The sequence below is a fragment of the Periplaneta americana genome, chromosome 3 (assembly GCF_040183065.1).
Source record: "Periplaneta americana isolate PAMFEO1 chromosome 3, P.americana_PAMFEO1_priV1, whole genome shotgun sequence".
Lineage (NCBI taxonomy): Eukaryota > Metazoa > Arthropoda > Insecta > Blattodea > Blattidae > Periplaneta > Periplaneta americana.
In genome coordinates, this window is record NC_091119.1 from 81470247 (window position 1) to 81483706 (window position 13460).

Here is a 13460-nt window from a genome sequence, read left to right on the forward strand (position 1 = left end):
TAGATACAAATAGAAAATATCAAAGTACATGAATATTAGAGTATCAATTTTTAACTCAGCTTCAAAGAAATACAAAACAATTAAATAATTAATTTAATTTGTTTCCTAAATATATGTGTGGTAAGTGTTCTTAGTTCAGGTTAAGCTCTAATTAATGCATTATATATTCTGGATCCAAAATTTCTGCTGTGTTTCAATCTAGCAGTTGTATGGCATTTGGGGGTGTTGAGAAAGAAACTGTAGTTTTGTCTCGTACAGTATTCATGAGATTGTGATTATTATGGAAGTAAATCAGCAATGTTTGTTTATAAATTTGTTCTAGACTTGATGCACTAAATTCCCGAAAAATTAATTTTGTTGAGTAATCTAAAAGTTTACATAGACAAATTATGATATATTTTTAGAGCAAATTTAAAGGATGGAGTGTTGATTTTGCCATTCCTCCCCAACCTAATATACCATACTGAATTATTGATTGGAACAGAGCTAAGTACACGGTACACAGAACATAAATAGGTAAATAAGAACGTAGAATGGAAAATTTGTGTATTGTTTTACGCAATCTGTTACACAGGAAGGAGAGATAATATGCTTGTCCCATTTTAAATGTTGGTCAATAATAATACCTAAATATTTAACTTGTGGGGTATACTGAAGGCGTGACATGAGCAAGTAGGTAGGCTAGGTTACAATCATGTATTGTTATATTTTTATTATTATTTTTAGTCGTTCAAGATCATGTGACGTTAATGAAATTGGTATTAATTTTGTTTTAGAAACATTCAAAGAAAGTAAATGAGCATCCAGTCATTTTTTAATAATGTTAATACCGTTGTTAGAACTTTGATAAGTTTTATTCCAACACGAACTGCTAAATATAACCACAGTATCATCAACATAAGAATACAGAGTACCAGAATATTTCTCAATGTCAATTTTAAGTAAATCATTGATATATATTAAAAACAAAACAGGAGCTAAAATCATCCCCTGAGATACACCTATATCAATAAGGTGATCATTGGTTTTAGTTGATTGAGTTCTGTTACTTAAGTAAGATTTAAATAATTTATAGCCAATCCATTAATTCCCAATCTATCCCTTTTATCCAAAAGTACTGTATACTGTGATTGATTGTATCGAAAGCTTTTTGTAAATCTAGAAAAATTCCTAGACATTTACTTCCTACATCTAATTGTTGAATTATTTTTTAAGTAACTGCCATAATAGCATCATCAATGCACAGATTTTTTTTCTGAAACCAAGTTGTATTAACCGTGTTTTTATACATTTTTCAAACACTTTAGAGAGATTGGGTAATAGTGAAATAGGTCTGTAATTATTAAGATTATTTTTGTTACTAGACTTGTGTATTGGTATCATCACAGCATGTTTTAGGACTGAGGGGAAATACACCTTGAGATATGCGCAAATTAAATACAAAGGCAAGTGGTTTAGCAATAGCTTCGATAATATACTGTAGTTGCCTAGGGCGGTAATTTCCAGGAGGGCGGCATTTTTCTCTCTTTTTCTCTTCTATTTTTTTCATTTCATTTTACAGTGACATTTATTTTTAAAACACGTGTTTGCAAATCTTTTCTTAAGTTTGTTCTTGAACACACCTTGTGGAAGTTGAATATTGTTTTATTATTGCATTGTCGTGTGTGTAGCTGCATAGTTACATTGCAATACTGGTATCATGTTATTCAACTGCTTAAATTTAACTGCTTGTGTAAACAAGAATGTATTGTTGAAAATCAAATTGGATGTGTGTTTATTATATTAACGCTATGAATAGTAACCAGAACTCTCAGTTACATTTCCATATAATGTATATATCGATCAACAATACTATTTAATCACTTTCCAGCATGTTCACTATATAATTCGATAAGAAAGGTTTATTCCGCAAAGAATTGGAGTTTATTCTTCAATTTACTTTATACTTCCTATCGAAGTAAGAAATACTCGTAATAATTATATCACCAACAAAACAAATGCTTTAAAAAAAAGAAAAAACGGAACAACTACAGCCCGCCTTTCCACAGATCAATTCTGTTTCAACAATGAATGATATATCACTTGTGAGGTTCAGACCTGTCTTCGAACAGTTGACTAAACAACAACAAAATCATTAAGTTTGAATAAATTGTATTTCCTTGCATCGCCAGATCGATTTTGATGATCTCATCAATGCTTTTTCTGTGAAGAAAGTGCGAAGGAAATCTTTATAATTCACAGGTAAGATGCATATATTCTGATTCCAGTAATTTATTGTTTTCTCAATTGTAACATTTCATTTAAAACTAATTTAAACTAAACATGATCTGTATAATAGCTGCTCATAAACTGTTTGTGAGAGTTGGAGACGGCAAATTTTAGCACTGCCTAGGGCAGCACTATACCTAAATCCAGCCCTACTCATCCTGATTAGTAGATGAAGTAATTGCTGTCAAATAGCCACCATTTACACAACACATGCAATTGGACTGCTATGGACAATTGGTGAAAGATACCTAGAGAAGAATAAGAAAAAGCGTATGTACCTATTTGTGGACCTAGAAAAGGCTTTTGGCAGAGTGGATTGGAATAAACTGATGGGGATCCTAAAGAAAATTGGTGTGGATTGAAAAGAGAGAAGACTGTACAGTAATCTTTATATGAAACAATGAGTCAAAGTCAGGATAGGAGAAGAAATGTCAGAAGGAAGTGAAATTGGGAGAGGAGTACGTCAAGGATGTCCTTTGTCACCTACCCTGTTCAATATCTAACCTACTTGGAGAACATGGGAGGAGTGATAGTAGGAGGAAGAAGAATAAAGTGCATAAGATTTGCTGATGATATGGCCTTGTTAGCAGAAGAGGAGATGATACTAAAGGATATACTACTGGAGCTAAATGACAGCTGTGAGCAGTATGGGATGAAGATAAATAGAAATAAGACGAAGAGCATGGTCATAGGAAGAAAAATACAGAAGATAAACTTGAGAATTCTAAATGAGGCAGTAGAGCATGTGGACAGCTTCAGATACTTGGGGTGTACTATAAGCAGTAACAAGAGCTGCAGCCAGGGAGTCAAAAGGAAGATAGTAATGGCAAAGGAAGCTTTTAATAGAAAAAGGAGCATCTTCTGCGGATCTTTGAAAAAAGAAGTAAGGAAGAGACTAGTGAAGTGCTTTGTATGGAGTGTGGCATGTCAGAAACATGGACATTATGACGAAGTGAAGAGAAGCGAATAGAAACATTTGAAATGTGGATATGGAGAAGAATGGAACATGTGAAATGGACAGACAGAATAAGAAATTAAGTTGTGTTTGAAAGAATGGGTGAAGAAAGAATGATGCTGAAAATGATCAGAAAGAGAAAAAGAATTGGTTGGGTCACTGGCTGAGAAGAAACTGCCTACTGAGGGATGCACTGGAAGGAATGGTGAACAGGAGAAGAGTTCAGGGCAGAAGAAGATATCAGATGATAGACGACATATGGATCATATGCAGAGACAAAGAGGAAGGCAGAAAATAGGAAAGATTGGAGAAAGCTGGGTTTGCAGTGAAATACCTGCCCTTGGGCAGAACACTAAATGAATGAATATAGTTGTATTACACAGTCATACGAAAACTAATGCACACGCAGTTCAGAATGGGTCAGTATTTAAAAATAAGTTTCATCTAGAAATTAACTGCATGAATCAAATTTCTCAGTACCGGAAAATAGGGTTAATAGGAATGAATATTTATTATTTTTTATTTCATAGTTTGAAAGAGTAAATATAATAATAAGAATGGATTACTTATTGTTCACTCATTACGAATGAAAACATAAATACTCTTATTATACAACTGTTTACTCTTTGACACTACGAAATAAAAAACAGTACAAATTCGTTCCTATTCACCCCATTTTACGGTACAATGTAGAACCACAGTCTAGTATATACAGTCACAAAGCTTGAGTTTTGAGGGTACTAGGAACAATAGACTGTGCCAGAACTATTTCGCATTGTCTGTAATGGGGCGATAGTAGCGATCCTAGTGATCAGAAACTATCTGTGGATGCATATTTACCACGTACTGAGCTTCGTGACTGTATATACTACACTGTGGTAGAACTTCGAACTTCCTTGGATATGGGTAGCTTACTGGCCTGTAAATGCATTAAATAAAGCCGGAGAGGCCAGAGATATAACAAACTCCGGGAACCAGGAACTACACACCATATTAATGTCTCACAGTCAATAATAACGTATCATTTTAAAATGTAAACATACATCAGTCTCATGCGGGACAAATAGTTTTTTGACAATAGTAGATCAGTAAAGATCTGGCATATTTGTCAACACTTTTCTTAATCATATTAATTACTACGTTTTCATGGAGTATTCAAACTCCATGAAAATGTAGTAAATGTGTAAGGGGGGAAAAAAGTGACAGTGGCGCTGTTTTAGAATCAGTGTCGACACAGCCATCGAAGGTTTAGACGATTTACTACTTCTGTTTGATAAGCTGATGAGTGAGTAGAGCCCAGATCTATATGCAAACATGGTTTCCTTCGATTATCACGACAGTAGTAATCACTTAACACATATTTGTTGGTGCATAAGAGATTATTACAAAAACAACCCTAGTCATTTTTAATGAAATTGAGTTACAGGACACATTTGGTACTATTTCAAATGTTTATAGACTCCAAAAATGACACATGCCAGGTGCAATAGCCACAAGAATAAACACCAGTTGTATGGAAACAGCTGACGTGTGTTGTTCTATTTATTTTTATTGTTTTCCTGAAAAATAACAATTTTGACAAGGGTTGTTTTTGTAATAATGTCTTCATGCTAGGGACTGTAGTTTTTTTATGAAATAAAATGGATGATTTAAGTATTAAACTTCACTATTTCGGTGAGTATTTTATGAAGTAAGTTGTCAATTACATGTATTATGTTATGTTTAATATAAGCCCTCACGGTGATCTGTTGGCTATTAGGTCAGACTTGTAATTCTGTGAACTCAATTTATAACTTCTGCTGGGCAAGCCCATGGTCCAGGTAACACAGGAGTTTTGTCCGGGAGCTCCAGTTCTTCTGTGACATCCCAACAAATTGCCATCATCTCATTTCATCACAAGTGTAGTGTATACTCCGACTCCTGTGACACTGTGAGAAACAACTCTTGCCAGTAAATTGGTCTGTACACACCCACGCTCTGAAAAATTTTCGAAAAAACTAATACAACTAGTCCAATGATAATAAATCAGCAATCAGAATTGAAGATCTCACTGGTAACAGCTTATGGAGTTTAATCATGAAGAGGTTCAGTTATGAAAAATCAAAATGTAAAATAAATACTTCGACATTTTAGGATGACAAGCCGAGTATAACGAGACTATGAACTTACCTGACTGCCTATTTCAATTGTGATACCAATATTATTTGTCGAGTGGACTCATACTCGTTTCAAAAGTAGCTGTAAATATTTTGTTGGGACTCTGCCTTAGCTACTCTCTGTAATGAAGAGAGGAGAAAGGAAATGGTATGGAGAAGATGGCAGGAGATACTTAATGAGAATATTAATATTGAATTCATTGAAGGTGGTTTATTTAGTTAATTATTTTTCACGAGTCCTTGGGGTGGGAATGAGATGAATGATGATTTGTTAGCAGTTATAAGAGGTGTAGGTGGTTTGTTTCGAGGGTTCACGAAATGGGGAAGGGATAATTATTTAAGCATGGAAAGAGAGGGTGTTAGCAGTCCATCTTACTTAAGGCATGGGATGCTGGACAGTTGTCTGGTCATGCTGGTCTGTGCACAGACAAGAATTTAACACTAATTTTCTATCATCAGGCTCAACATTCAAATCTGCTAAGTCTGCAAAAGGAGAAAAATTGTGACTTGTAGCGGAACAGTTTTATGTCTGCATTTGCGAGAGAAATTTTTACCATTTTTATTGCTTGGAAGTTATGGAAGCAGACAAGGTTTCAAGGGAGACAATTATCGACTGGGGACTGCTATCAATGTGCATTTCTATTATTAGAAGCAGAGCCTTTGCCATTTGTGTTTCAAGAATTCTATTTGTCTGGTGAAGAGTTATAGTAAGAGTAAGAAAATGGAGTGAGGAAAAAGAAACTTTGTTACTTATTATGTGTTAGTGAGATTCGTAAATAACCCTTTGAACAAAAATGAAATGTAATGTTCTGAGTGGAGCATGGAAGTGAATACAATGCGAGAGGCAGAAGAATTGAGTGAGAAAATGGAGAACCTGGAAACGATTTTCCTCACTATTCTTTGCAATGTGTGTTGTAGACGACTTGTTCTGAACTCACAGTCGTGTTGAATGAATTTTACAAAATTTTATATGATTCAAGATCTACATACTATTTCTTCTGAAGATACAGTACTTTGATTTCAGGAATATGCAATTGAAAAAATGATCGATTCCTGTCTTGTGTAATTGTTAACAACCAAATTGAGGCGAAATCATTGAATTGTATTTAGTGCATGTCTCCCATTTCATGGAATTTTTGCTTAGTGGTTTCTAATAAAGTAGCTGTAATAAAATTACGGTAATATTTCGTGTGTATGTTTTTCAGATTAGTACGTAAATAGTAACAAACAGGACCAGATGCTAATTTATTACATATAAACACTTTGAAAACGGAATATTTTCGTAAGTTAGTATGTAGTATCTGCTCTGAAACTTCTTTATGATTTTCTTTGTCCACATTGTAGCTGTAATATATGGTACAATTGCACGGAAAATAAGAAGTTAAAATTACATACAAGACCAGCACAAAACAAGTATAATCCATCAATTGGGCAGTGAATGTTCTCATCGCAATACCGATTTTTTTCAAGTGATAGATTCTTAGATTTCCTGTGAAAAATACTTTGAATAGAATAAAATATTAACTTTACTATTTTATTTAGCCTTTACCATATTCAGCACTTTCATGCAGCTCAGACTGCTTACATACACAGGTGAAGTGTAACTTCATAATTAAAGTTTGGTTATTATAAAAAGATTCTCTCTCGTAATATGTGATATGTAGTTTATACATCTTGATTACACACTTTTAACACTCTGTGTCACTTAAGAATGTGGTATTAATAACAATTTACATGGGTTTAAATGAAAACTGTATGTTGTAAATAATCTAATTGACTAGTTTCGACTTCGTATCAGCCATCTTCAGAACTAGAGGTCCTTGCTTTTTCCGGGTTCTTCTTCCAAACAAAAAACATACCCCTCAGCAAAACAAATGAAAAAATCGAAAGAAGCAAGGACGTCACTGGTTCTGAAGATGGCTGATACAAAGGAGAAACTAATCAAATACGCAATTTACAACTTAGTTTTCATTTTAACATATATTATGAAAGTTGTTATTAGTACTACAGGGTGATCCGTTTGGGTATGGATAAAATAAAAACACCGTAAAACATTTACTACTGAACTTTATTTGTTGAAACTTTGTGCATACAACAATGAAAGATGGGAGATTCCTCAGAGCTCAACATGACTCCAATTGCGCACCCTGCACAACTCATAATGGTGATGCAATTCAGCCCATGTCTGTTGTAACATAAGAGGGGTGATTTATTGAAAAACTTGAGTAATTTTTGCTCTCAGATCATCAATGTTCCTGGGTTTCTGTGAATAGACAACGTCTAACAAAACCCTACACGAAGAAATCAGGAGGGATTAGATCTGACGAGTTTGGGGGCCAAGCCAAGCTTCTCATACTGGGTTTCGCCTGCGACCTCCAGCATGTTTTTTTTTTTTTTTTTTTTAACACAGAACCTGTTTCTAGAAATGTTCGATACCACAACATTATGGAATCATATTTAACACTCTCAAATTTAACATACCAAAGTGCACATTGTGCCCGCTGTTGATTTGTAATAGCCATTTTAATAATCTACGATTTTCATTTGTCCTTTCAGATTATGCATTGTTGATTGTCATAGATGGAAACTCTCATCGTTTAATCATGATATAACCAGCAAGAAATTTTTCCTACTTTCATAATAGCTTTGTTATAATAAATTAACATTATCCATACCCAAATGGATCAGACTGTATATTCTTAAGTGAAGTTTATAATTTGAAATATGAACTTGGTACAACAATACATATTTAAGAAATTCATTTTAATTTATCCTCATTCTGTATTATACGAGGGCTGGGGCATAAAGTCATGGAAACTTTTTTTTTGTCCCAGTACGAAATTTTTAAGTACTGGTATTCAAATGAAAGGGCATGATACTGTATGTGTACTAGTAGGCTAGAGTATGATAGGGATAAAATATCAATAAAGGTAGGTATCAAACCTCAGTAAATGACAGAACATCATGCTGAATGGGCAAGTTATGCATATTTGCTAATTGTAAGGGTAGTATGATACTGGTGTGGAAGTATGGGGTACGATAGGAATCAGACGTCCATGAACGATCCAGCATTATGCTACTCGTGTTTATTGCAGCAGTTAGAATAACATTACAGCATACAATACCCACTCTAAAAACCCATGAAATCATATCCATTCTGTACAGCAATAGACTCACAACTGCATTATGCATTATGCATAACATTGCTCTCAGTGTGATAACTACTGTATATAATACTGCCATCACTATAGCGATGCAACCACATACTCATACTTTGAATGCATGGCACGACTGTCAACTCGCAACTGAATTCACATTGCTTTCTGTGCAGTAATCATACATCATACTGCCATCTAGTGATGTGACCACAAACTGTGGCTGACATGACATCTCATGATACCGTCACTTAACTTTGAAAAGAAAAATACTTGCCATGACTTATGCCCAAACCTTTATATATACATAAGTTCTTGCCCCTCGCTCTCTTTTATTCATGTAGACGCTGATTGGAGACTGAAAAGTTTTTATTGTCTGTTTACAGTGCCGGGATTTCGTGAAAGCTGGAGCTGAACAGGGCCAGACCCCATCGGATGTAATCCTTGCTGCTGACATCACATTCTCGTGTGTTGCAGATCCTCAGGCTGCGAAAGATGTAATTTATATAACATTCAAGGGAGGGAATATTTTATTAGTGACAAAGAAAAATAGGGGAAAGAGAGAAATGATAAAATAAATACAGAGTTGTTAGAATGTATCTTATTTTAATGTATTGAGTGGAGATAGCCACATAGTTCTTGGATGAAATCTTTATACCAAAGTGGAAATGTCAGTTTAGTGTCTGATATGTACTTAAAAAGAAGAAGAAATAGTAATAATTTACAGTATAATGTATCTTCACACAAATATAATATTTGAGAAAAAAATTGGCCAAATAAGACACACATTAAACATTGATTCTATAAATTGAAGAAAGAGAAGGAGCCTTAGTTTTGTTGTAGACAAAAATAAAAATCATACGCAACGAATGAAAAGAACCACAATTACTATACAAGCTCATAAAAGTCGATCATCTGGAAAAAGATATCTATACAATTGGCATAAACAGATACATTTCATAATCCTCCTCCTCCTCCTTCTTCTTCTTCTTCTTCTTCTTCTTCTTCTTCTTCTTCTTCTTCTTCACTGCCATTGTCATAATCATCATCATCACCCCGCTACCACCATTGTTGTTACTTTGTTACTTCTATTATTATGAAACCCTAGAATGGAAGATGATTATTATGGAAGTTTGTCATCTCCAGAAATATGCTACATAAAATTTATCCTCTTTTTTGTCATGAACGTGATAATAGTATATCATTTAATTACGAGTAAATGTGTAGTAATTTTATTGTAAAAGAAGAAAGTAAACGTTGCCTATCACAAAAGTTTCATCATAGACATTACTTATTATCTGGTATGTCTGGTAATATATGTTTTATTCGAAAAATCTTGTATGAATGCTTTTCCTTCCATATACACTGTCGAGAAAAAAAAAAACCTCAACACATGAATAAATTTGAAATATCAAACCATAATACAAATTATAACATTACTGTGTGCTTCTATGGACCTGTTTGTGGTAGGCAAGTGTTAATTCATGTTTTGGGAAGGTGAGTATACCCATTGGGTGGTTTGTGACACCCTCTTTGCCACTTCTTGTTCCTCACCCTATATTTATTGCTGTGGCATTAAAATTTACAACCCTAAACTCAAGCAGCCAAAACAAAGTTACAACACTATTGTTTTTTTTTTGTTTTGTTTTGTTTTGTTTTGGCTTATAATGAAATTCTGTGATATTGAACTCAGTTCCAAACAACATTTAAGAGAGTTAAGATGCCATTAAACCCCATGAACACTGCTAGAGCAGTAGCGTTGGTAGAGGATGGCCGCAGCTTACGTTATGTGGCTCAGGTGTTGCATACTTGGCCCTGTAGCTCCTGAAGATTATCTGGAGCATGGTGATGGACATTCCTTCCTAAAATGTCCACAGATGCGGAGATCTGGACTGCGTGATGACCATTGCATGAGTTGGATCCCTACTTCATTGAGGTACTGCTGGAGGACATATTGCGCCACATGAGGACGTGTACTGTCCTGCAAGAGCACGAAATTATCACCAGTAAATGATGCAAAAGGAAGAACATGTTGCCCAAGAATTTCTTCAATTTAGCAATGGGCAATAAGAGACCCACCCTCCACAAGACGAAGTCCATTCATGCAGTCAAACTGATGCCTGCCCACACCATCGCTGAACCATCATGAATGCTGTCCTTGATGAAAAGTTGGATGGTGAATACTTTTCTCCAGTCCTCCTCTACACTTTTCCTCTTCCATCTGGGGATCTAAGGCAGAATCGGGACACATCTGAGAACATAACTGTTCCCTACAATTTGTAAGCCCATTCCTGATGTTCCCTTACAAACTGTAAGTGAGTTTGACGATGTTGTCTTGTAAGTTCTGGGTCAGTAGCAGGTCTTCTGGAGATCAGGTCAGCATCATGTTACCTCCTCCTCACAGTTCACTCACTGACATTCACACTTCGCGTTTGTTCTAGTCGATTTCTGGCTTCGACCACAGTGGTGTGACTGTTACCCAGCGTTTGTAGGCGCAAGAACTGGTCATCTATTGCAAGAAGTTGACCTTTTCCTACCATATCCTGGTCTTCGAGAATGTGAACGAATTTCCCTGTACCTTTGCACTGTAAGTGAAACCATTGACGAAGTTGTATGCAACACCTGAGCCACATAATGTAAGCTGCGGCCATCCTCTACCAATGCGACTGCTCTAGCAGTGTTAATGGGGTATAACTGCATCTTAACTCTCTTAAATGTTGTTTAAAACAGAGTTCAATATCACAGAAAGGGAAACAATAGTATTGTAAACTTTGTTTTGGCTGCTTGTGTTTAGGATTGTAAATTTTAATGGCACAGCATTAAATATAGTGTGAGGGACAAGAAGTGGCAAAGGGGGTGTCACAAACTTCTTACCTTCCCAAAACATGAATTAACACTTGTCTGCCACAAACAGGTTCATAGAAGCATACAGTAATGTTATAATTTGTATTATGGTTTGATATTTCAAATTTATTCAAGTGTTAAGTTTTTTTTGCTCGACAGTGTAGTTGAAAAACTAGGAAATTATAAAGGTATTGCTAATACAAAAATATGTCTTAATTCATTACTGGGCATTGTACACTATTTCATAAAAGATCATTACAGTAGAGTCCCTATTATCTGGGCTATATAGGCCAAGGACAATCCAGATAATATGGAGGGTGAGAGTACTATGTGGTTTCTGATTCTTTAGTCTTAAAGGGACGAAGGTCGAACCCAATAATGTAGAAAGATGTTACATGTACAAATAAACGAGTTTTCATTCATAATACAGTATAGAATGTAATTGTCTTTAAAAAACTTTGTTATTGTTCAGTACTATATATACATACACTACTGTAGAGGGGATCGGGGAAAGTTGCCTAACTTTTTCTTTGATTTAACATTTAAGGTACTGTGTATTTAGTTTTGAATTTCATATCGAAATATGAAAGTGTGGAAGGTATTTTGAAACTGTATTTTTGATACAAAACAGAAAACATTAATTACCATGTTTATAGATAAAAGATTTCCTTTTTACTTGCACTTCAGGCTCTTTCCCCAATAGTCTGGTAAGATGTCAAATGCAATTAACACATTTATTGATATATGTATTTTACCTAGCTTGGTTTGATACATGTATGTAACAAAAATGACTTTAAAGCTCATGGACACTTTCTCATACATTTATCACTACTTAGCAACACAGTCATTGCACAGATTTTGTTGCCGTGTGCAAAGACTCGTGAAGTCACTTCACGCACACAAAGAATTCAATTCAGTACACTTTTTTTGTTATCATTATTTTTTAGGTGGCGTTTAAGAGTACGGTAAGGAATCCCATATGCTTGCGATGCTCTAAAAGAGTTCATACCCCCTGTTCTAACATGATCCATCACAAATTGAAGACTGTACTCAATCCACTGACCTCTATCATAGGACCTTACATAATCTCTATGCATTCCCTGCAATAAAACAAAATAATAAAACTCCTGCAACAAGTTGTCATCTTACCCCGTAAAATGTGAGCATCTTCCCCAAGTATTGGGGTAAGATGCCTAGTGCTGTGATGCAATCTAAGATGGCGGAACAAGGTTGTTGGTTGTTAACAATACAAACTTTAGAACCTTTACCACAATATCCGTTACAAAGTTTTGACAGTTATTACAAATTCAAGGATGTATTAAAATTTTAACATACCTTTGCAATTATTTTATAGCAGAAAATGAGCTGTTTTCTTGCTTTTCTTTTCACAACAAGAACACGTGGCAAATGAGTTGGCTTCTACTCTCCAGACATTCAGCTGTCTCAGTGATCATGAAAACATGTGCGTGGCATTCTCTCAAACAAGAATTGGAAACTACAAAGAAATAAGCATCTTCCCCCGATTCACTCTATTTAAAAAACAGTCTGCACAAGAGGGAAGGCTGGATAATCTGGACTCTGCTGTAGTTAATCATCGATTGATTAATAGTATCTCAATCATTGTTTATGTAGTATAATTCAAGAAGTACTTTTACAATTTGATATTGTGATTATTTTCTAGATGGTGTTTGGCAACTGTGGTGTTCTGTTGGAAACATCGTCTGCTAAAGGGTATGTTGAGATGACAGGCATTGATGCTGAAACTTCGCAAGATATTGCTGAGGTAAGTAGTTCGTCAGTTCTGAAAATGTTCTAATGTCCAAAATAAGAATACTTCTTAATTTACCGGTACATAATACGAACCCAATGAAGTGATAGGTGGCAGAATTTTTTTTAAATCTTCTCACGGTGGCTGTTCTTTTATAGTACTTATGTGCAGACTTTTTTTTTCTACTCTTTTACTGTTTTCTCAAAGAATTTGCATTCTTATAATGAGGACTGGAAGCAGTCTGCTCCAAACTAGGGAAGTTGAAGTGTGTTGCTGTTTGTTTTTGCCAGTGCTCTTGCATTCTTGTCGTTGTT

The 13460-nt window shown here is 35.0% G+C and overlaps 1 protein-coding gene across 2 annotated transcripts in view; it reads left to right on the forward strand.

The window, feature by feature from the left end:
* Ndf (Nucleosome-destabilizing factor) overlaps positions 1–13460 on the forward strand; it is a 419078-nt gene that overhangs the window by 353219 nt on the left and 52399 nt on the right. For both annotated transcript variants that reach the window (XM_069820873.1, XM_069820874.1), the window contains 2 exons: positions 8921–9031; positions 13060–13161. In XM_069820873.1, coding sequence (XP_069676974.1) covers positions 8921–9031; positions 13060–13161 — 213 coding nt within the window. The remainder of the gene's footprint in view (positions 1–8920; positions 9032–13059; positions 13162–13460) is intronic.